The sequence below is a fragment of the Panthera onca genome, chromosome A3 (assembly GCF_046562875.1).
Source record: "Panthera onca isolate mPanOnc1 chromosome A3, mPanOnc1 haplotype 2, whole genome shotgun sequence".
Taxonomy (NCBI): domain Eukaryota; kingdom Metazoa; phylum Chordata; class Mammalia; order Carnivora; family Felidae; genus Panthera; species Panthera onca.
In genome coordinates, this window is record NC_138341.1 from 39,146,551 (window position 1) to 39,170,827 (window position 24,277).

A 24,277-nucleotide genomic window follows, 5' to 3' on the forward strand; every position below is an offset into this window, starting at 1 on the left:
AGGTAATTAAGTAAAAATTGAAATTGTATACTATTTAGAAAAAAAAGAAAAAATATTAAAAATTACATACTATTTAGAAATCACTATGTCATAATGAAAAAGTAGGCACGACCTACATGTCCAGCTAACTGGGGACTGACTGGGCAAAATATGAGCAGGATATTATGCTGATATCAGGTGAGATTCATGATGCACCTGTTATCAAAGAAATGTGTATGATATAGGAATTTTAAAAAGCAGGCTGGAAACCTGAAGAGGAAATATGATGACAATGATGGAAAAAAAATAAAAAATACATCAGTACAGGATCAGGACAAAAAAGGACAAAAAAATGATACCAAAACAACTGTTGACACCATGAGTGATTATGTTTCTCTTTCTTTTCCATTTTATATTTTCCAAAATATTTTTAGTCTAAGAAAGAAAGCAAAACTTTTTTAGGGTAAATACCGATTGTGTACATCTGAGGCAGGGAGGGATTTAGAGGTCTGAGTGAAGCACTGTCCACCCCTTACCCCTGCTCCCCACCCCCTACCCCCCCCATTGCTGGGTCTAATCAGCTCAGGATCCACGTGAATAACCAAAACCGAGGATTCACGCCAGCAGAAGAAACTGACGGGGCCTAAAGACTTGTCAGTGGCTGACAGCATGACGCATTTTGACCGAGGGGCCCTGGCTCCAAGCACCGCCAGGGCCAGCTCAGGGCCGGGCCCTCCAGTAAACTGAAACCAAACGCGGAATGAAATGGGTGAACAGGTCCCGGGAACCTCGGAGAGGCACGGCTCCTGTCACCACCCACCTTAGTGCTCCAAGACTTCCCCCCTCTCGCAGACCCAACCCGAGTCCGGGGCGCGCGAGCCTGCACCCGCCGCCCGGACCCATCCCAGAACAGCTACCTCCAAGCCCGGAGTGGGTGGGAGGCCGGAGACCGGATGCTCCGCCTGCCCCAAGGACAACCTGGAGCCCCTTCCCCCCTCCCCCCCCCCCCGCCCCCGACCGACCCCAACCGCTTCCTGCCCGACGCTCCCCTTCTCCTACGGCCCCGCCCCCGCCCCTGGCCTAGGGCCCCCTCTCGGGGCTCCGGGTCCGGAGGACCAAGCCTGGGGACCTCTGCCCGCGTTCCCTCCGTACCTCGGCCGAGCCGTCCCCACCTGGGGAGCCCCAGACAGCGACCAGGTCACGCCCCAGCCGGGCCTCCCGGCTCCCGGGACCGCGCGGGATCTCCGATCTCCAGTCGGTCCCTCTTCGGGATGTTGAATTGGGAGAAATCGCAGCCTGGCCCAAACAAGAGGGGTTCTCAAAGTGGGGATTCCTACCTACCATTAAAGCGTTGACATTCTAGCTATTTCTAGGGACAAGGCATTGCACAGATGGCTTAAGACTAATGGTAGCTATTCAGACATTGGGGGCAATTAAGAGTCTACCTGAAATCTCTCCCCCACCCCCACTACTGGGCCAGAAATTCCATCTTTAACTCGTCATTTGATCCCCTGTTAAAATGCAAACCCACCCTCCACCCACCCCACCCCCTCCCAATACTAATCCCCGTTGCCGAAGAAAAATAGGGCTCTAAGGAGCCTGGAAAAGGACTAGGGAGTCAGAGTGGGGATCTTGAGAAAGGCGGGGGGGGGGGGGGGAGCTACAGCCGGGGAAGACTGGGGCTATGTGGGGAGGTTGAACGAGGCTGGGCACCCGGTGGGAACTCGCACCTGCTTCCGTTTTGCTTGTGGTCAAGCGCGGACTGAATCGGATTACCCACCCCCCCGCCACCCCTCACCCCTCATCCCCACTCCCCACTAGAGGGGGTAAAAACCAGAGCAACATCGCCCCCTGCTGGACGGAGCGGCGCGGTAGCTTTCATCCACGATGGGCACCGGGCGGGCGTGGTGGGGAGCGTCCTGGGCTGCTAGACCCAGTTTAGGGAGGCCCTCCTGAGTTACTTGTAGTAAAATGCTCACCCTCCTGGGACTCCGTTTTTCTTCTTCTATAATGTAATGTTTGTAATGTAATGTAATGTAATGTAATGTAATGTAATGTAATGTTTTCTTCCTCTCTGGGGGGGGTGGGGGGGGGGGCAGGGGCAGAAGGCCAAGCCCTGACTTTCTTTAGGGGCCACTGTCTCCTGGGGTAAGAGTGGGAAATGTGCTGGCTGCTTCTGTTCGGGAGCTTGCTACGCACAGAAAAATAAATTCTGTGCGAAATGGTGGGAGGGATCCCGGCCCTGGATCAAGCAGCGTGGATACCTTAGACATCTTCCCAGGCTGGCCCAGAGAATGGCGCAGAATGAGCAACTGAGAAGGGAAGGGGGTGCAAACCCCTTACAATGGCCCCACCTCCTGTCCATCAACTCTGCCTCAAGCGACCTGGCTGGTGCGGATTCCCCAAACCCTCCGCTCCGCCGTGCGTGCGCCTTCAGCCTGGCTCCCCAGCGCTGCACGTCGCCGCCTCGGTGAAGACTGGGTTCAGGTGCAGCTGCGCTGGTCGCCCTGGTCGCCTTCCCCCAGCCTCCCTCCGCCCCCCTGCTAAGGGTGGCGACTTTGGCTGGGCTCCTGTCCTCGCTGCACCCACCACATCCTGGCACCCCCCATCTGGTATCACGTGTTTCCTTGCCTGTCCCCTTTGGCTTGGGGACCTGCAGCACTGGAAACGGTGCGGTGAAGCAGGACACCAGCTGCAGGCCCCACCCGCACCCTGGCTCCACGTAGCTCCCCTCCACTGCACACCCGCCTGGGGTTGGGGGGGGGGGGCATGGGAACACATTCTCCACAGTCCAAGTTAGAAGCTGACTGTGGGGCCTAGGGAGTCCTCTTGCACCGCCCTGCGCTAGGAATGTTCCTGATGGACAGTTCGCCTCAATGTCAGGTGCGGAGAGGAGGCTCATTTCTCCCATTCCTGCTAACCTGAGAAATTGCAAACCTTCCTGGGAAACCCTCTCACCCCTTTCACTCCGCTCCCAGAAAAACGGAAAGAGGAGGGAGGAGCTGGTGGACTACAGGAGGAGGGAGGGAGGATGGAGAGAGCCCTTGGGTTTCCAGGTCTTTTCTCTCCTTCTCAAGCTTCGCCTTCTACCTTCCTCTTCACTCTCCTGTCTTCCTGTTCGCAGAGGAGGAAACTGTAATTAATGGGTCAGTGGGCTGTAGGACGAGTTGGAACCTTTTCCGCCTGCCCCAGGCGAGGGTGGTTAGCTGTGGAAACAATCGCCTCCCACCCCCGCCCTTGCAATTTTCCATTGCTGCGCCCTCCAGCTTCCACAGCTCACCAAGCAGGTATCTGAAGAGAACCGCGAAGATGCCCTCAAAAAGTAGCACGGGGGCTTCCCACGGGCAAGGTCACAGTTTATAAAACATGAGAGTGAAAGCTTCATGGTTGCGTTGAGCTTACTTCATGGATCCTCCACCAGCGCCCAAGTAAAGAAGTAACCATCTTGTGTACAAAGAAACATTTCCACTGACTTTTCAAGTTTCTCTCTTGGATACACTGGGTCAAGACAACAAATTGTCTCAAGAAAGAGAAAGAGAAAGAGAAAGAGAAAGAAAAGGAAAGGAAAGGAAAGGAAAGGAAAGGAACGGAAAGGAAAGGAAAGGAAAGGAAAGGAAAGGAAAGGAGAAAGAAAAAACAAAGGAAGAAAGGAAGAAAAAGAAAGGAAGGAAGAAAAAGGAAGGAAAGAAGGAGGAAAGGAAGGAGGGAAGAAAGGAAGAAAGTGAGCCGTTTTTGTAAGTTTATTTTGCACCTGGGTTGTTGTTTGTTTGTTTGTTTGTTTGTTTGTTTTTGCCAGAGCCTTAACCATGAGTACAGCAGGACTCAGCACAGCCAGAAAGAAAAAGGAGAGCTGAAGCCTCATTTATTGTGGAATCAATACTGCACAACTGGTTAGAAAGAAATCAGGTTCTCTAAGCACCAACAAAATTTGTCTTTTAAATGTTCAACAGACCTGTAGGCAAAGAATGCAGACAGGCATTTGGCGGAAGAGGTCAGCTGAATGGCCGCATGGGAAGGACACACTGTCTCTCAACCTTAGTCAGGGAGATGCAAGTTTAAACAACAAGATACCAACTCATCTATCAGAGTGACAGAATTGAAAAGACTGACCAAACTAAGAATTATAAAGCGCGTGGGTAAATGGAAACTCATCCACAGCTGGTGTGAGGATAAACTGGTATCATCACTTTGGGGAGAAACTTGCCAATAGCTAGGGAGGTTGAAGAGAAGCCCATGTTCCAGGTCAGTTGGCATCCTCTTGAAGCCCTTCCTCTCCCAAGCTGACACCCTAGAGAAAATCTTGTACATAGACTGTAGGAAATATTCACAAGGATACTCACTGTAGCATTGTTTATAACGGCAAAAACTAGAAACAGCCTAAAGATCCATTAAGAAAGGAACAGAGAGGGGTGCCTGGGTGGCTCAGTTGGTTGAGCATCTGACTGTGGCTCAGGTCTTGATCTTGCGTTCGTGAGTTCAAGCCCCGCGTTGGGCTCTGTGCTGACATCCTGGAGCCTGCTTCAGACTCTGTGTCCCCCTCTCTCTCCGCCCCACCCCTGCTTGTGCTATGTTTCTCTCTGTTTTTCAAAAATGAATAAACATAAAATTTTTTAAATAAAAAAACACAAAGGAATGGATAAATAAAGAGTGGCGGTTGTTATCAGATTTTACTGCTCTTGTATCCCACCCCAAAGATGAAAGACTCTGTGCTCCTTTACTTGGTTTTTTTTTTTTTTTTTTTAAGTTTTTATTGTGGTAAAATATGTATAATATTTACCATCTTAACCATTTCTCAGTGTCGAGTTCAGTGGTATTAAGTACATTCACATTATGGTACAGACATCACTACCATCCATCTCCATCCATCTCTATCCATCTCCAGAACTCCAATTTTGTACTCATCAAATAATAACTCCCCAACCTTCTGCCCCCCAGCTCATGGCAACTGTCAATCTACTTTCTGTCTCTATGGATCTGAGCACAGTATTTGTCCCTTTGTGACTGGCTTATTTCACTCGTCATAAGGTTCTCAGGGTTTAGCCACGTTGTAGTATATGTCAAAATTTCCTTCCTTTTTAAAAGTTCAATAATATTCCATTGTGTGGACATCCCACATTTGCTTATCTTTCATCTATCGGGGGACACCTGGGTTGCTTCCACGTCGTAGCTCTTGTGAATGATGCTGTTATGAATGTAGGTATATTCCTTCACTCCATTTTAACTTGACATCAAGCATTTTTCATCATAAATAGATGTAAAATATATAATTCCAATGTGTTGTAAAAATTATATGTAAGGTTATATTCTGAGGTACTGGGGGTTAGGATTTCAAAATAGGATTTTCAGGGGACATACACACTTCAGCCCCTAACAGTTGGCAAATCTAGTAGGTCTTCTTTCAATTGTGTTGAAAGCAAAGACTTGGGAACCACTGAACTGCAAGTGGCTTGATTACTATCTTTAGAGTTACTCACTTCTCAGTTTCTGGAAGCTGACTAAGACAGGCTTTACCAATAAAACCTTTACATCACTTTTTAACTTTTTCTGATAGAATATGAATAAATAATGTATCAATTTTATTTCCACCCTCACTGTTTTTTTTTTTTTTTAATGTTTATTTATTTTTGAGAGAGACAGAGAGAGACACAGCATGAGCAGGGGAAGGAGCAGAAAGAGAGGGAGACACAGAATCCGAAGCAGACTCCAGGCTCTGAACTGTCAGCATAGAGCTCGATGCGGGGCTCGAACTCACTAACCGTGAGATCATGACCTGAGACGGAGGCTTAACCAACTGAGCCACCCAGGCGCCCCAACCCTCACCTGTTTTTAAAAGCAAGAACATGTTCTTTAACTTTTGAAAATTTTTCATCATTCCTTTTTTCCCTCTAATTTATGAATTCTACCCATCTTCCTGCATAGAAGTTTATCCTAATGTAGTATGTTTTTATGCTTGAAGAGCTTTTATTGATCAGACTTCTCTGCCAGAAAAGCATATAAAATGAAATTTTAATTTCTTATAACCATGAATTTCCAAGTATTAAAAATTTACTTAGATTATGCCATCATTACAGCTATTGGCAGTGCAGACTGCTCAAAAACAACAGAAGTTATATTGAAAATGAAATGTTAAACATAAAAAGTAGCCTTTGGTAATACTGTACTATAGTTACAAAATGTTACCATTGGGAGACACTGGGTAAAGAGTATATGAGAGCTCTGTATTGTTTCTTATAATGCAGTGTCAAAATAAGAATTTTTATAAAAAAAATAACTTTTAGGGGAAATTCAGCTCTTAAAGAGATGGATAAGGCCCAATTAGTTAATGAACCCATAAGAAATTATTACCTATTGCTAAAATGAGACAGGGTTCAACATCAATTATTTTCCTACCTTCTTTTCATCCAGTGTAAGCACTGAGAAATCTTGTTCTTATAAATAGTTGGTTTGGTTGTAGCAGAGACGCTAAATCTTTTAACTTTTTCAAAAAAAAAAAAAAAGAAAGAAAGAAAGAAAAAAGAACACCACAGGGCGCCTGGGTGGCTCAGTCAGTTAAGCGTCCACCTTCAGCTCAGGTCATGATCTTGCAGTTCATGGGTGGGTTCGAGTTCCACATTGGGCTCCGTGCTGACAGTTCAGAGCCTGGAGCCTGCTTCGGATTCTGTGTCTCCCTCTCTCTCTCTCTCTCTGCCCCTCCCCTGTTCACGCTCTGTCTCTCTCTCAAAAAATAAAGCATTAAAAAAAATTAAAAAAAAAAAACCCACAATAGTGAGCTACCAACAAAAAGCCATTTTAATGATCTAGTTGTTACTGTATTACTTTGCAAGGGCTGCTGTAAACAAAGTACCACAAACCAGCGGCTCCACAACAGCAATGTATAGTCTCACAGTTTCGGGAAGCTACAAGTCCAAGATCAGGGGTGAGTTTGTTCCCTTTCAGGGCTGTGAGAAAGATCTGCTTTCCCTCTCCCCTACTTTCTGGTGCGTTCCCCACCATCTTTGGGTTTCTTGGCTTGTAGAATCATCACCGTGATCTCTGCCTTTATTTTCACATGACATTCTCCCAGGGTATGTGTCTGTATCCAAATGTACCCTCTTCAGAAGGACACCAGTTATATTGGATTAGGACCCACCCTAATGACCTCATTTTAACTTGACTTTACCTTTAATAAAACCCTATCTCCAATAAGGTTATATTCTGAGGTACTGGGGGTTAGGATTTCAAAATAGGATTTTCAGGGGACATACACACTTCAGCCCCTAACAGTTGGCAAATCTAGTAGGTCTTCTTTCAATTGTGTTGAAAGCAAAGACTTGGGAACCACTGAACTGCAAGTGGCTTGATTACTATCTTTAGAGTTACTCACTTCTCAGTTTCTGGAAGCCGACTAAGACAGGCTTTACCAATACCTATTGTAAGGGTTAAATTGTACTGTAGGGCTAACGCTTAGCTTGAAAGATAACAACTTTGTTCTGACACTGAAGGTCAAAAGATAACAACCTTGCTTTTACTCTTGTAAATCATACTTCATACTCTTGTGAATCAGGCTTTACCAATGAAGGAAACAAAACCTCAAAAAGAGCATCAGAGACAAGGTCAAGGAGATCCACTGGTTGCAACTTCATGGCAGAAAGTCTAAAATAATCACCTCATTCGATAACTGTTTCTGACTCATCTGGGAACTGTTTCTCTGTTCTGTTCCCAGATAATGATAAAACGATGTGATCGGCTTTAAAAACTCTGTACCCCGGCTGTTCGGGGCCACACTCTTATCAAGAGTGTTGGTCCCGATCGGTCGGCCTTGCCTCTCATTGTAATAAACTTTGTTGCGACTGTCACTGGTGCCCGTAGCATTCTGTTTCAGGAGTCGTGTGGATGCAACACTATTTACTCATACCTATGAACTGTACCATTCTTATGTCACCTAGAAGCAACTGCCCTCACTGATGGACTTAGAAGGGGTTGGGGAAATATAAATATTTTTAATTTCAATACAGATTTGACAAAACTATATTTTAATTAAATGTTTTTATTTTACCATAGACTTTAAACTTTGTTTTCATCAAAACTTTGGAGCTGAGGATTTTTACCTCATTTGATTTGTTGCAAATAAAAATGCTGCCAACTAATGTCATTGGCAAAGCCAGTCTTCAATGTCAAACCAAGTAGCAAATCAGACTGTGTGTTGAAAAGGAAGTCTGGGGGCACCTGGGTGGCTCTGTCGGTCAAGTATACAACTTTGGCTCAGGTCATGATCTCACGGTTTGGGAGTTCGAGCCCCACATTGGGTTTCGCGCTGACAGAGCGGGCCTGCTTGGGATTCTCTCTCTATCCATCTCTCTCTGCTCCTCCCCTGCTCTCTCTCTCTTTCAAAAGAAATAAACTTAAAAAAAAAAAAAGAAAGAAAGAAAAGGAAGCCTGGTTCCCTTTGCAATGCAATGCTAATGAACACGTTAGGAATGAGCGCACCTCCTATAGTAACTGTGTGGCTTCTGCATTGTAGCTCTCCAAAAGAGAGGTGAGTAAAGTGATGGGACCAAGGAGTTGGCCATAAAGTGCTCATCCAGCATTTCTCCCAGACACCCTCTTTGCCAGGATCTCCGGGACTCTCCTCAGGAGAAATGTTTATTCCTAAAGGAATGGGCATGGAATGAAAAATATCTGGGTGTTTCCCCTTGTTGCCCACAGAGGGTTTTGAACCTCCTGGGCATTGCCCCACAGTAACGTACGGGATGGTAGCAGGTCTGCCTTTTTGTTTTAAAGCAAGCAAACAGCAATTATGAAAAAGAAGGCAGGGAAAGAGAATCAACATGAAGACAAGACACAGACATCTGCTCCTGGGCAGATCCGTCTTAGGAAAGAGAACCAATGGCAGTTGAGGATCTGGAAAATGAGCCCCTTCAAATATCGTGCATCCCCGCAGACAGCCTCCTTGTCCCCCAGGGGTATGAATACTCTGGTTTGAGGACCCCTGAACTGTCGTGTATTCACAAGATAATGCTACTATACACCATTTTATTTATTTATTTATTTATTTATTTATTTATTTATTTTTTAACATTTATTTATTTTTGAGACAGAGAGAGACAGAGCATGAACAGGGGAGGGTCAGAGAGAGGGAGACACAGAATCCGAAACAGGCTCCAGGCTCTGAGCTGTCAGCACAGAGCCCGACGCGGGGCTCGAACTCACAGCCCTCACGGACTGTGAGATCATGACCTGAGCTGAAGTCGGCCACCCAACCGACTGAGCCACCCAGGCGCCCCTACTATACACCATTTTAAATGAATGAACTAAATCTATATGTAACAACACAATGCAAACTCAAAGACATACAATTTGACAATGTGTCTGTAGATTGAAACATTCTCCAGAAAAAGTGGGAGTGACGTTGACAGGTGTTTGTCACTGAGATAAAGCAAAGCCCTGTCAACTCTAGAACCCAAAGGCCTTTCTAGGCCCAAACAAGCTAACTCCTTCCAAGGAGACAGTATTGTCCCCACAGAACTGGATTGGCAAGAGGAGGCAGCAGGGCCACTGATTTCAAGTTGTCCGTGTAGTCAGTGTCTTAGGAGCTGTGGCACGGAGCCCTGATTAATTTCGTACCCCTGCCCTGCCCGTGTATGCCTTCTGAGTGTCTTCGTGTCATGTCAGTTAAGATGATTTTACTTCCACGTTTTAAGAACGAACACCTCCAGAAAAACAAAGACTTGCTTCAATTCAGCACAGAAACTGGTGACTCTCCTACCTTGTCTCTCTCTGGATGTTTTTAAAAAGAAGGGGCTCGCCTGGCGGAGTGTAGTTCTCGTTTCTTCACGCCACCCCGCTGGAGTGCCGTGGCTTGGGGTAGGGGATGCACCTGGCAGGGGAGGGCAGGCCCCGCTCAGCCCTCTGCACACCTGGCCCTACTGCATGCAAGTATCCCCCGAATTTGCGCGCGGATTGCATCTGCTCTCCTGCTTGCTGCGGAGCGGATGTCCTCGTGGTTGCATCGAGAATCCGCCACATTCTGTAAAAAAAAAATATCACAAAGCCTCCTTTGTTTCACACGTTGCCTTGGCATCCCCCTCCCTTCAACCCTCTGTAGTGCTCTGTACAAAGGGGCTGCCACCCTCGTGGCTGACACTTTTCTTAGCTGCAAGGCTGGAAGGCCTCCAAGCCAGCTGCAGCTCTCTTTCAGGAGACAGACATGGCCTGTCTGGTCTTGGCTCTTTCTCCATCACCCTCATTCATGTGAGTTAAGGCACAGCACCGTGTATACACAGCCAGGGACACACGCACACATGTATACATCTATATGCCAGGGGATGATGCCCTACTGTGAGCCACAGTCATAACCATCATTACAAAAGGTTTTCCTTCCCCAGCCTCCCTCATCTTCCATTTGAAAATGTAACAGGTAGGGGCGCCTGGGTGGCTCAGTCAGTTGAGCATCTCATGAGTTCGAGCCCCGCATCAGAGCCTGGAGGCTGCTTCAGATTCTGTGTCTCCCTCTCCCTCTGCCCCTCCCCTGCTCATGCTCTGTCTCTCTCTCTCTCTGAGATAAACATTAAAAAAAAATTTTTTTTTTTTTTATAGCCCATTCAACACTTAAAGTTTTGCAAGCACAGCTCACCCCAAGCTATGATGTGACATGGTGGGGAGGGGTGTCTGAGACACAGTCTTCGCCAGGCAAAACTCACAGGTGGGGCAGACACATGGCACAGATAATGCCACGTGGCTCGACTCTAGAATGAAGTAGCAACAGTGTGAGGTACATTCATTATGGGATTCAAAGCAGAAAGGCTCAGACAACCATAAGAAAAGGGAGGAGGGGCATCCTACTGGAGCCGGAAGGTTTCAGGACCGCAATCTACAAAAAGGAAGGGGACACGGTGTGCAGGAGCCTGGGAAGAAAACTGTCTCCCCCCAGACATTCACCCAGGCTACACACATGTCCCTGCCAAGCACCTAAAGTCAGGTACACAGAGGAATGAGGTCTAAATCCCACAGCACTGGAGCCAGCCCCAGGGCTTAAACAGAATGGTATTTCCCGCAAAGGGAACAACGAAGGCAAGAGGAGTTTTGACGACCTCAAGTCCCCGTGAGAATGCAGGGCCAGGGGACTGGGCAGAGGTTGGGAGGAGCCAACCCGTGTTTCAGTTCCCATTCAGTCCTGGATTTGATAGGCGCCTCCAGGAGTCACACTCTCAGATCCCCTTTATGAGAATAATGATCATGGCAGGGTGACTGAAGGTCTAGCCAAGAGAGTCACTGATGTAGAGGCCCCACTGTTTGCAGTGGCTACACCATACAAGAAAAAAACACAAAACCTGAGAGGTGAAGTTTAGCAACAGGGAGAAATCTCCACGGGTGTGGTCAGCAGTTGACCGCCAGTACCACACAAGGCTGAGTGGCCCCTGCCCCATGGTAGTCTCCTTCTGGCGGAACACCCAGAGTCCCCTGGCCAGAGAAGCTTGCAAATCATCAACGCCTCTCCATCCTCAACCCTCAGTGCCCATCTTGCTAGAGACATTTTGAGTGACTACAGAGGAAGGGGACGTGTGTGCTCTGCTTTCCTGCTCACCCTCACCCTCACCTCTTGTAAACCTCTGTCTCCGTCGCCCCCACAAGAGAGCCTTTCCCGAGGGTCATTTGCAAGCCTTTTTCTTCATCCACAAACCCGCAGTTCTCCACTGACCCCAGCTGTCCTGTAAAGCCTACTTCGATGGCCCATCTAGATCACGGACCACCATCCCCCTCCCAGCCCCCTCACCGGGCTGGAAGGTGGCAACCGCGGAAAAACAGGGCCACTCTCCTCGACGGGGCTTCGGATGACATCACATCCTCCGAACGCGAAATCTGGCTCCTCGGCCGGCCGGCGAAGGGCGCAACTTCTCCCCTCGGGGTCCCACCAGCTCCTGCGCGCGTCCGCTCGTGTCACTCAGCGCCGAGTGCGCCATGGCCTCTCCGGTGACTGCCCAGCTCCTGCCGCTGGCCTTGCTGCTTCGTGAGTTGGCGACCCTCCGGGAGGGCGGGGGCGGGGCAGACGCGGGGCGCCGGGCTCCCGGCTCAGTCTGGACACCTGCCACCCGCAGATGCCGCCGCAGCCGCCGGGCCGAGCCCGTTCCGCTTATCGCCCGGGAAGGTGGAGGGCAGGCTCGGCCAGCGGGTGGACCTGCAGTGCGAGGTGCTGCTGTCCAGCCCGGCGCCGGGCTGCACCTGGCTCTTCCAGAAGAACGAACCTGCCGCCCGCCCCATCTTCCTGGCGTACCTCTCCAGAAGCCGGACCAAGTTGGCCGAGGAGCTGGACCCCAAACAGATCTCGGGCCAGAGGATTCAGGACACCCTCTACAGTCTCACCCTGCACAGATTCCGCAAGGAGGAAGAAGGCTACTATTTCTGCTCGGTCGTGAGCAACTCCGTTCTGTACTTCAGCGCCTTCGTCCCGGTCTTCCTGCCAGGTCCGAGCGCCCAGGGCGCGGCACCTCTCGGTGTGCGGTTTAGGACTCCTCTCTGAACCCGTGTTCACACGAACCCCCCGCTTTCGAGCCTCTTAGAGACCTTGTGTGTGGGGGGGGGGGGGCTCCTTAATACTGCTCCCATTTCACAGACGAGGAAGCTGAGGCTAAGATGCTGCTGGGTCGAGGCTGAAGATGGCTTCTTAGGTCGGGCCGATTTGGGCTCGAGTTCGGGTGCTCGTCTACTCCTGGGCAGTTACTTAAATTCTGTGAGTCAGCGTTTGCTCGTCAGTGACCGGCGGATATCAACCCAAGCCCGCAAGCTTGCGGGTTGAGCCATGGAGAGAGGCTGGGTGACCGGGAGCGGGCTCCTGCGTTCCGGTCCGAGGCGCCGGGTGCGCTTGGCGGAGCCGGGGACTCGGCAGGGTACCGCGCGCGCCGCAAAGGGGTGAGCGCGAATCCTCGAAGTCCCTAATCCGTCTCCCCGCCTTGAGTGCAGAGATCCGCGAGCGCGGAGGAGGCGCCCCCTGGGGCAGAGGCGCGTGGGGCAGTGGGGAGGGTTAAGGTAGATGTCCCCGGTCCGACTCCAACTAGGCTGTGTTTTTCCCGCAGTCAAGCCCACCACTACGCCCGCGCCGCGACCGCCCACTCAGGCGCCCATCACCACGTCGCAGCGGGTGTCTCTGCGCCCGGGGACCTGCCAGCCTTCAGCGGGCAGCACAGGTGAGACAGGCACAAGGTCCCGGGGCGGGAACCGGCCAGGGGCCGTGCGGACCGCAGGGAGAGCCCCCGCTAGGGCCAGCCCTGATCCTGGAGGTAGAGGCGAAAGCTGTCCACGTGGTGGGAAAACAGACCCGGACCCAAGAGACAGGCCCAAGCTGGTGGTATGGGGTGGGAGGATCGCCGGCCGGCTCCTAAATGTCGGCGTTTTCGGTGTCTTCAGTGGAAGCAAGTGGGCTGGACTTGTCCTGTGACATCTACATCTGGGCACCCCTGGCTGGGACCTGCGCCTTCCTTCTCCTGTCGCTGGTCATCACCGTCATCTGCAACCACAGTAAGTCCTAGGGAAGCGCGGAGTTACGGGAAGCGGTCTGCTCCACTGACTCTGATTGCGCGGCTTGCTCTAAGCAGCCCTTGCCCGCAGACAGGATGGAGATTTCTGGGACTCCGAGCTGCACTGTAGGGTAAGGCAGGGCCCATTTTTTTCCTGGAGACAGAACTCGAGAAAGTCCCTTGTCCCTCTGCTTTCCACTCTCCGGGACATTTTCCCGACGACAGAGCCCTTATCCCAGGGGCCGTAGCTGTGGTGAGTCCATTGGCTAAGGACAAGCGAGCGCACAGATCCTGGCTTATCACAAACGCCCGCGGGGGAGGCTGCCGCTGTGGCCTTGGGACCAGTGCCCAGAAAGGCTGGTCAAAACCATGAGAAGTTGAGACTGACCCTTAGCCGCCTCCTCATGAATCCCCTACTACTTTGGGTCCCACCGTGGGTAACTGTACTAACCCATCTTAACCCACATCTGTATTTTCAATGCTTTTTAAAATTGATGAGAAGAGGGAAGGAAAATTCCCTTACCTGGCTCTCAAAAGTTATAATCCTAAAGAAATAGGAAAAGGGAGGGAGAAACTCTATCTGGGGACTGTTGGGGGTGGGGGGGTCAGTCACTTTACCCCTTCTTTTTCTTATCCAGGGAACCGAAGACGTGTTTGCAAATGTCCGAGGTGAGTGTTTTGTAATCCCTGGGCCTAACACTGGGCAGCCCTGGGCAGAGGCCGGGCTTCCCAAACAGCAGTCGGTGGGAACCCTTCCCAGAGAGAGGCCACAGCAGTGGAATTCTGGGAGCAGAGAATCAGCATAGTTCTTGAGCAAAGAGAGGCACAAGGCAGGCACTGTGGGGGAAATGGGGGCACAGGTTGGGCTAATGGGGAGAGCAGTGTGACTATAGTAAATCTCCCTCTTATTTGGCCTAGCACCAAAAATCCCATCTGAAGCATTCCCCCAATGAATCCTAGCTCCTCAAAGACCTGAGGTCTCTTCATCTGGATGATTCCAGCTGGCTTTTATTGTTTTCTTAAGAAAACTTTTCCTTCCCACTTGCTTGTTCTAGATTTTTGAGAGTCTAGTGTTTTGAGAGAGAGCCAATCTTCTATCAGGGAACCAAATAAACAATGGTCTAGGTTCCTAATTTCCCTGTGTCAATGCAGGGCCTGGATTTATGACCAAGGACTGGAATGGAAGAAAAGGGAACCAGAGGCAGGGGCAGTTAACTATCTGGCAGCTCAAGTGACTCCCTGATCCAATTCCAGGCTGTGATCATTCTGAAATGATCAGGAAAAAAACAAAAACAAAGACCAGTGTCTGGAAGAGAGGTCTCCGTCTCCACTGTCCTTTGAACTTAGGCTGAGGCAGCCCTGCCCTAACATCTCACTGGCACCACTGGAGCCCTGCACTGTGGTGGGGCTACACTCAGGATCTCTCTTATCCACACAGCAACCCCATGTGAGAGATACCACAGTCCCATCTCACAGATTAGCAGCTCAGCTCAAGAAACCCACCAAAGACGGTAGAGACATGATGACACCCAGATTATCGATAATAATAAACCACTTGATAAAGCCTGCAGAGTCCCAGCTACTAGCCATATATATACATATATATATACATATATATATTAATTTCAAGTTTCATAACAATTTTACAAGTAGTTACCATGACCACCATTTTTCAGATGAGGAAACTAATGGGTAGGACATTTAGTGACTTGTCCAAGGCCATACAATCAGCAGGTAGCAGAGCTGCGATGTCTATCCAAAACTCAAGCTGCTTCCTACGATTGGGGGGTTGGGGGATGGGGTTGTTTAAGGATAACATGTAAGAATTATATTCACTGGTTTCTTTCAGTAGATAAAAATATTTCAAGGTTTGTTTTTTAAGTTTGAGAGAGAGATAGCATGGGCGCATGCACACACACACACACACACACACACACACACACATACACACAAGCAGGGGAGGGGCAGAGAGAAGGGAGAGACAGAATCCCAAGCAGGCTTTGCACCATCAGTGCAGAGCCCGATGTGGGGCTTGAACTCACCAACTGTGAGATTATGACCTAAGCTGAGATCAAGACTCTGACACTTAACTGAGTCATTAATTTTTGAGGCGCCCCCAAATTATTTCAAGTTTCATTCCTAGGGTTTGCATTTCACACTCCTTGATATTTCCCTGCAGGAAGTCAACTTCACTATCGCATATATCTTTATATATATAGATATAGATATAGATATAGATATAGATATAGATATAGATATAGATATAGATATGTAACAATGGAAATGTAATGAATTTCCAAACCTGTTTTAAATGCTATAACAAGGGGATAAAGACCCTTTCAAAACAGAGAAAGATTTTTAGCATTTTCAGGTACTTGGGGTGCAGTTGGGAGCTTTTGGAGGAGAATCATCCCTTATCTGTATCTTTTCTGAAAATTCTCATTCTGAAATGAACGGAGAGGGGCACCTGGATGGCTCAGTTGTTTCAATGTCTGACTCTTGATCTTGGCTCAGGTCATGATCTCACAGTTTGTGAGTCTGAGCCCCACATCAGGCTGTGCACTGACGGTGCAGACCCTACTTGGGATTCTCTCTCTCTCTCTGTCTCTCTGCCCCTCCCATGCACTCTTTCTCTCAAAATAAATAAACTTAAAAAAAGAAAAAGGAACTGAGAACGCAACTCTGCCCTAGAATGCAAAGCTATACTGAGTAAGCATATCTCAGGGATCCACATGCCTGAGTTAACATATCTAGTGATGACTGAGGGCAGCTCAGCTTCCACAGAGACGTTTGGGAGGATGGTGTGCGTAGACATGACACTCATGATGCATTAGCCCATTTAGGAGGCACTAGCCCAGTACTGAATTAACACACATTTTTAGTGTGACATCAAATGTGGGTTGTTTGTGTGAGATAAAGTAGCTCTGCGTGGCTGATGGTGGTGGTTTGCTCACATCCTCCCCTATCCCTGTGATCCTCCCAGGGGCTGAGAATCAGGTCAACTGATGATGTTGGTTATCAGCCTCTTTTTGTCACCTCCATGGGTACCCTGACAAAGGCTCCAAGAAGCTAGACAAACTGGGTTCAGACCCTGGCTCCACCACCTCCTAGATATGTGACCTTGGGCAAGTTCTCCAGTCTCTCATTCCCAGTGCCCCTCACTCCTCAGGTAGCTGTGACCGCGAGACGACAGACACGTGATGCTTGACAGGGTTGCTGACATCACTCACCCAGCCCCATGCTGGTGTTCCAGGGACAAGTCCTCAGGCCCTGTAGGGGCCGGGAGGCTGGAGAGGGTGGGGAGACATGCATGGATGTTGCATCACACCGTGGGGGCTCTTGCTGCAGTAACAGTTGGTCACCTGTCTCTCTTTCAGGCCCGTGGTCAGAGCAGGAGGCAAGCCTAGCCCTTCAGAAAGATACGTCTAACATGGAGATGGGCCCCATGCACCAGCCACTACAAGACCAAATAAAACTCTCTTTATGAGGACAGTAACAGTCCTTCCCTTTCTGTTTTTCCAGCTTCCTTCTTAATGTATCTGTTCTCATTATTATTTTCATGGGGGTGGGGTGGGGAAGTGACTTTTTCTTTATGTGTTTTCCTCAGTTGACACAAAACAAGACTGTATGTCTACAATACACCACAAGGGTTACGATACCATTGTGTGCACGCACTGGGGTAAAGGGTGGGCAGGCCAGAGCTACTGTGAGCCATGTTCTCGGAATCTGGCGGTTAGAGCTGGTGGGGGAGGAGGGAACCTTGACATAGCTTAGCCCAAACCTCTTCAGTGGACATCCAGGGATGGGGGGGGGGGGGCAGCTTGATCAGAGTCACAACAAGGTTCAGGGCTCTTCCTCCAGCCATTCAGATCTTTCTTCTGGAGACCTCTGTTTCAGCGTGGGGTGTTGTGTCTCAAACCTCAAGGGCACAAATTATTTCTTGAGCACCAGTGATAGAGCCATAGCCCCAAAGAGGTAATAGAATAAGAGAACTTCTGCCTTTCAGAGTTCGATAATGTAGTTGAATAGTATCAGACTTTGTAAATTATGAAGTGTGAAACTGTATGGAGTAGGAATGCCTCAAAACGGAAAGGGTTAACTGAATCCTGGCACATGAAGAAAATCTCTGTGAAATCTGCAGGGGAGGGGGACAAAACTGCTCGCCCAGCCCTTGCATTGCAGAGGGGCCCATGAAGGAGGGGAGACCACTCCTTTCCGAGTGTGATTTGCGTGTCAGTCTGGTAAGGAAGCTGAGAGCCAAGCATGCTGCCCTACATGCACACTTCCTCTCTTATGGACTTGCGGAAGCAGTGAGTGCTGCTTGGAAGAAAAAAACGTAGATAAGGAAATAAGAATCACCTGTAATTCTTTGTCTCGGGTATAGTCCATTGTTAATATTACGGTGCACATTCTCTATTTTCTATGCATGTATGTGAAGTACATACTTCTGTTTTTAAAAAGTGGGATTGCACTGTGTGTTTATAAATGGCTTTAAAAAACAAACATTTATGGCATGCTTTTTAAGGACAAGATAGCACTCCGTTTTTGATTGTAGCATCTTTTATGTATTTAACTATTACTCAGGATTGAAGTTTCCAGTTTTTCACTACTGTAATAACGCTGACAAAACTTTGCACACAGCTTTGTTTCTTTAGGGTAAAAACCTAAAAGTAAAATGACTGGGTCGGTCCCTACTTTCACTGTGCACTCCCCTATTTTCACATCAGTTAAAACTGGTTAGCCTTGGGGCCCCTGAGTGGCTCAGTCGGTTGAGCATCCGACTTTGGCTCGGGTCATAATCTCATGGTTCGTGGGTTTGGGCCCCGAACTGGGTTCTGTGCTGATAGCTCGGGCAGAGCCTGGATCCTGTTTTGGATTCTGTGTCTCCCTCTCTCTCTCTGCCCCTCCCCTGCTTGTGCTTTTTCTCTCAAAAATCGATAAATAAACTTAAAAAGAAAAACTGATTAGCGTCTTCTCGCAACACCTTGTCTTTTGTTCTTTCGTGGTAACAGATGAGCTGATACCTCTAATAAGGAAGCATAAAATCTTCAGGCTGTGGTTGAGGTCAAATATACATACTGAAAAGTGCCCAAATCCTAAGTATACAGCAGCTCCAAGACGTCATTACGTGAACACACTCAACACAGCCAGCACCAGGTCCACAGAGAACTTTCCCTGCCTTCCTAAAACTGCCTTCGGCAACCTTAATTTTCAAAAACCAAAAGTTTTAAGGAACAGAAATCAAGAAGAAAAAGTGTCGCAAATGTGAAAAGGCAGTTGTGAAAGCTAAGAAACTTCCCATAAGACAAAGTCTTGCCCCTGCCCCCCTCCTCCCCGAACATATCCAGCTGACCAGAACCAGACGCCAGTCCAGGGACTGAGACTCAGCTCAGAGCTGGCTCCAGGCTCAGAGCTGCCTGTGGAAGCTGTCCCTGGGTCCCTGAAAAGGGTGACAAGGAGCATCCGGCCTCCTCATGGCGCTGGCTGTGGAGGGCCAATGTCAAAGAACCAGGGCCAGGGTGAAGGCAGGAAAAGGGCCTTCCCTCCTCCGCTTTCAGCTCAGGTGATGAGCAGCAGGGAAGCCGCACTGGGGAGGCTCTGGAGAGGGTTCAAGACTTACTGATTTTTTCATACTCCCTAATTTACCACACCATACTTACCACAACTAAGATGGTAAACACTACTTTGGGGATTCAAAGTATCAACATAGGAAAAGGTATGCATTAGAGTTGGCGCTCAGGACCAGGGAGAAAATAGAAAAACAATGTGCAGGCTGAGGCCTAAAGCATGTTCAAGGTGGGCTGTGAATTTAGGCTCAGGGCTTGCTGGCAACCACAAACACCCGCCATTCATCCTGCACAGGCACAAGAAGCACCTCATGGTTCAAAGCCGGCAGCCTCAGGTCCAGGTCATGGTTCACTTGCAAGTTCTAGCCTGAAGCATTGGTTCTACAAACTCCCCCTGGAGGATGATGCCCACAACACATTCTTTGGACCCTGAAAAACAGGAAGTAGAGAAATGAGTTCTCCATTATGCAAGTGACTTAACTTGGTCACAGTTGGCTGGAAACAGCTCCAAGGCAGTTCACTTAACATTCATTCATTCAACAAAACATACCCCATTGGCGGAAGAAAAAAAGTCAGAGAACTTTGTCGTTTCTTTCTCCAGTTGTGACACTGCTCTTCAGAGATCCCACCCTACACTTGAACATCCCGCATGACTCCACAACCACTGAGAGGGGGAGAAGTTTCTCTTTTTCACCAGCAAGAAGCCACCCCTTCCTCCAGCCCCGGGGGCAGATTCTTCCCCCGCACACAGTTTTGTGACCACAAGGGTCAGGTACCACCTAACCTGCTCCTAAAAGAAGCCTGAGCTATGTTTCTCCACCAAAAGGAACTGAAGGAGGCCACGATTGCCTTAGATTAAGTTAAATGCAGAGGCTGTGAAGGCAGCTTCCTGGCTCTGCTACTTTGTGTGTTCTCTAGCAAGCACTTAAGGCCTCGAAACTTCTGTCTCCCCACTTGTAAAATGGGGGTAATGATAGTCCCTACCTCAAAGGTTGTTGGGAAGGATATGAGTTCAAATGTATTTTTAAGCTCCTGGAACAGCTCCTGGAACATAGTAACAAAGTGTATACGAAAAAAGTACCAATTTTTCAAAACTGGTGTAGTACCTATTACACTCTGAATGCAGTCACCTGATTCTCCCAATTCCTATTCTCAGAAATGGGCACACAGTAACCATTTCCAACAGATACACATTTATGTATGTACCCAGGGATCTCAGCATCCCAGTGCTAGGGAGGACAACCCTTCCTGCGCAGCTCACCTCAGGAGAGCTCACTCCCAGATGCACACAGCCTTCACACTGTCATTGAAGCTCCCCTCAGCCTCACCTTCTGAGTGCCACCCCTTACGCCCCCCACCGCCCTGCTGCGAGAGAGCTCCACCATCCTTACAGCCGTCGAATAAAGTTGGCAGAGCAGAAAAAGCCTGTGTGTTCTACCATTTTGTCACCTCACCACCTACTGAAGCCCCCACCACTTTGGGAAACCTCACTTTTGCAGGCCAGTTACTAATTCCCCTTTTCTGCTCTCCTTTAGGTGGTTGTGATCTGCAGATGTCATTTGTTCTTATGTTTTAGGGACTGAAATAAAATAATAGCTACCAGTTATTTAGCACTCGGCATGGGCCCGCTCTCTCATTCGGGCCTCATCAGAACGATGAAGTAGGAACTAGTACCATTCTTCTTACAGATGAGAAAACTAAGGCATAGGAAGTTTTGGTCATTTGCCCAAGATCACACTAGAACCTGGTGGGATCAAGGTCTGAACTCAGGTCCAATCCTGTAGCCCAAACTCTCAGCTGCTACGCTATTACTGAGTATCTTATCTGCCTTTTTTTTTTTTTTTTTTAATATTTATTTTTGAGAGACAGAGCAAGCGAGTGCATGAGCTGGGGAGGGAGAGAGAGGGAGACACAGAATCCAAAGCAGGCTCCAGGCTCTGAGCAGTCTGCACAGAGTCCGACGCAGGGCTCGAACTCATGAGCTGTGAGATCGTGACCTGAGCCGAAGTCAGATGCCTAACCGGCTGAGCCACCCAGGCGCCGCCCCCCCCCCCCACCTTTTTTTAATTGAAGCATAGTTAAGACACGATGTTAGTTTCATGTGTACAACATAGTGATTCAACAACTCTATACACTATGCTATGCCACCACAAGTGTAGCTGCCATCTGTCACCATATAATGTGTTAATAATACCATTGACTATATCCCCTACATTGTTTTTAATTTTAAAATTTAGAAGTTCTCTAAACTCTCTGTAAGCACCTCAAACCAAAAGTATTTTTTTTCACCTATGCTGCCCAAGGTAGAAAACGAAGGTTACCACCTGCTCTGAAATGAAACAAATGGGAAAGAGTATGTTCTAGAACAAGGGTAGAGTAGGGATCCTGTCTGAAGTTAGGGTAAGGGCTCTGCTTCTAAAACAAATACCAAGAGGGGCCAAGAAATGCAGCTCATGGAGATGGTTCAGGGATAGCTAACTCCTCATTTGTCTAATATCTCAGGGCAGGTGGAAGGCTGCACTGACCGCTGGTGCTGATGGTTTATTCCTTTATGTGAATGAAATGTCACCTGTTTCCTGGCTGAGATGCACAGTGCAGGGGGGTAGAATTCGCAGGTTGCTTGCCTACCAACCATTCTCCCCTTTTCCCTTACCAGCAGAACCCTTGTTGTATCACAGGGGGTGACGTGCCCAGACATTTCCCAGACTTGCCCCCAGCCAAGTGTGGCTAATAAGTCATTGGCTGGAGCTTCCAGGAGACTCTTCAAAGGGGCTAATTCAACTGCAAGCTCCTTTTCCCACCCCTTTCCTCCTCTTTTTGCCTAACACAGTTATATGTCTAACAAAGAGGTGAAACTGAAGCCACACCTTAAGGTTGTGGAGAACAGGAGCCTGGGCCCCTGACGGCAAAAACCCTAGACTGCCTACTCTTCACATGCCACTGGTACACACTAGTCAAGTCAAAGGCCATCCGCCCAAATTTCCTGTACTACTTCTCAAAGCTTTCATGACAATTTAATAATGTCTTGTAAAATTCCTCTTTAGGACTAATTGATGAGCTCACTAATCTAAAATCACTAGAAGCAACAGGGTCTTAAGAATGAAAGGAAACCTAAAGTACATGTTCAGAAACTCCCAAAATGATTAGTCTTGAACACTGACAAATAACAGGTTTCCTTTTAAAGAACACTTTTCTTCTAGAGGGGAAACAACATCAAAGTCCTTTCCTTGAACAGCGGCCTTGCACAGTGGCTGAATGCAGCCTTCAAACGGAGTTAAAAAGATCCCTCCTGACTAGAAATTGGCAGAAAATCATACAACCCATGTAGTGTAGAGACCAACATATAGAGTCTGAAGTGAGAAATTCACCTTTCTAGAAAATGTAGACGACAGAAAGAATGGAGAGTGTATTTTAGAACACCAGGGCAAGGAAGCCCATCATTTAAGAGACCTCACCATAAATTGGTTCTCTGAATTATAAAAACGTTCAGAGCACTGACATTTTATGATAAAAACATCTTGCTGGGTTTTCTTCATTGGATTTCTCACTCTCACAATATCTGGGTCTCCACTGAGTAGAGACCAAGTTTGTCTTGTTCACCATTCTATTCTCAGGACATACAATGCTCAATACTCACTTTAATTGCTTACTGTACTGGCCTCCCCTGCTCTAACCTCATCCCCTCCCCAACCATCTTTCATCCTACTGTAGCCAGAGTGGGCCTTAAAAATACACAACTTATGGGGTGCACGGATGGCTGTCAATTAAGCATCCAACTCTTGAATCCAGCTCAGGTCATGATCTCATGGTCTGAGATCGAGCCCCTCGTAAGGCTCCATGCTGAACGCAGAGCCTGCTTGGGATTCTCTCCCTCTCTGCCCCTCCCCCACGTGTGCACACTCTTTCAAAATAAGTAAACATTAAAAAAATACACAACTTATTACATCTCTCCCTTCTCATCCCTCCCATTGTCCTCCAGTAGTTAGGTCACTGGTGGGAATTAACCTCACCAGAAGGGTCTTGGTGCTCTACTTTTCTCTACCTCCCAGCAGTCCTAAGCTGCAGGAGGCCCAGGGAGAGCCCTGTTCTCTCTCAATGCCTTAAAAAAACCCCATGTCGAATGACTGAAGGTGCCATATCATTGTATGTAAGATGTTTTCTGCATTTAACATACACACATCTGGGGCGCCTGGGTGGCTCAGTCAGTTAAGCATCCGCCTTTGGCTCAGGTCATGATCTCAAAATTCTCTGTCACGTAGCGCTTTCCTAGGCACTACTTACAATGTTGAGGTATGTTACGTTAGCATAGAAGATTCATAGGAGTGTTAAGAACACCCCACTACAAGGAAAAGTTTTGGAAAAAAAAATTTTAAAAAAAATGAGTATAATACTTTCTGTCATACATACATATACTGACAGAGATTTCAAAGTAGCTTTGCGAATGGATCATTCTCTTGTCCCTTAATGCAAAGTTTTTAAAATTGGATCTCGACCCATTAGCAGGTCATAAAATCAACTTAGAGACTTGGTGAACATTAACAAATAAATCTAAAGTATCAGTGTTATCACACTTTAGAAGCATTCATTTTGTAAAACTTGTCTCAGAACTATAAACTTTGTGTATACAGGGTTATGAGATTTTCTTACTGGCTGCCACAAAACAGTGTGTCCTCTGTGAGAGGGTGAGGGGCACCAAGCTACTGTTTAGTTTGGTCTAAGGGTGCATTTCCAGGCTTTATCTTGCCATTACAAAAAATCCAGTTTTCCATCTTTGGTGATCATCATTGCCCATTTTAGTGGGTAGGGGATGGGAAATGCATTTTGGCATGCTGCAAATACAACACTCCTTTCAACTGCCTGGGTGTTTAAAGAAGTACACTGATTTTTAAAGTAACTGTACTCAAACTGAATTCAAAGCACACTAAATTTAACTTTTCTTGAGGACTCAAGTCTTAATCATCAAGAAAAGGGTAAATTTTGCCCAGTGGGCGTGATCCTTACCTCAGAAAATAGGGAGCATCCGAGAGCCTCCTCGTAAGGGAAGCCAGTTCTCTCACAAGCGTGCAGATTCTGATTCAGAAGACCTGGGCTGAGGCCTGAGATTCTGCCTTTCTCACAAGCTCTCGGGTGATGCCGACACTGCTGGAAACTCCACTTTTGAGTCCTAGAGAGCTCTACACGTTGCAGGGATAGGTGGTGAGCTCTTTGGCCGGGCTGGCCAGACCTCACCTATATACCACC

General features: G+C 48.1%; 2 protein-coding genes across 4 annotated transcripts in view; one reads left to right on the plus strand and one right to left on the minus strand.

The window, feature by feature from the left end:
• Nucleotides 1–8,990: 8,990 nt before the first annotated feature.
• RMND5A (required for meiotic nuclear division 5 homolog A) overlaps nt 8,991–24,277 on the minus strand; it is a 78,921-nt gene continuing 63,634 nt past the window's right edge. Inside the window, exons 8-9 of one of the 2 annotated variants that reach the window (XR_014137407.1) lie at nt 19,345–19,465; nt 8,991–9,985 (exon numbers count right to left, since the gene is read on the minus strand). Coding sequence is in view for 1 of the 2 variants with exons in the window: in XM_081795240.1 (XP_081651366.1) it covers nt 19,399–19,465 (67 nt within the window). In the remaining variant the exon portion in view is untranslated. Of the gene's footprint in view, nt 9,986–17,176; nt 19,466–24,277 lie in introns of those variants that run through there. The other variant, XM_081795240.1, reaches the window with a different exon arrangement.
• Nucleotides 11,567–16,980, plus strand: CD8A (CD8 subunit alpha). Of its 2 annotated transcripts, none has more exons than XM_060655824.3 (6): nt 11,567–11,965; nt 12,054–12,449; nt 13,029–13,139; nt 13,360–13,470; nt 14,108–14,138; nt 16,847–16,980. In XM_060655824.3, the coding sequence occupies exons 1-6, from the start codon at nt 11,917–11,919 to the stop codon at nt 16,896–16,898; spliced, it is 750 nt and encodes a 249-aa protein (XP_060511807.1). In that variant the 5' UTR covers nt 11,567–11,916; the 3' UTR covers nt 16,899–16,980. The 2 variants fall into 2 exon arrangements, with proteins under 2 accessions (XP_060511807.1, XP_060511811.1); XM_060655828.3 differs by having other exon boundaries at nt 11,570–11,965; nt 12,054–12,419.

What these genes read in the sequence shown, in the direction of transcription:
- CD8A (XM_060655824.3), top strand. Translation starts at nt 11,917, where the DNA reads ATGGCCTCTCCGGTGACTGCCCAGCTCCTGCCGCTGGCCTTGCTGCTT. An exon ending in GCCGCTGGCCTTGCTGCTTC is followed by an intron (nt 11,966 to 12,053) that starts GTGAGTTGGCGA and finishes TGCCACCCGCAG; the next exon opens with ATGCCGCCGCAGCCGCCGGG. An exon ending in CGTGTTTGCAAATGTCCGAG is followed by an intron (nt 14,139 to 16,846) that starts GTGAGTGTTTTG and finishes TCTCTCTTTCAG; the next exon opens with GCCCGTGGTCAGAGCAGGAG.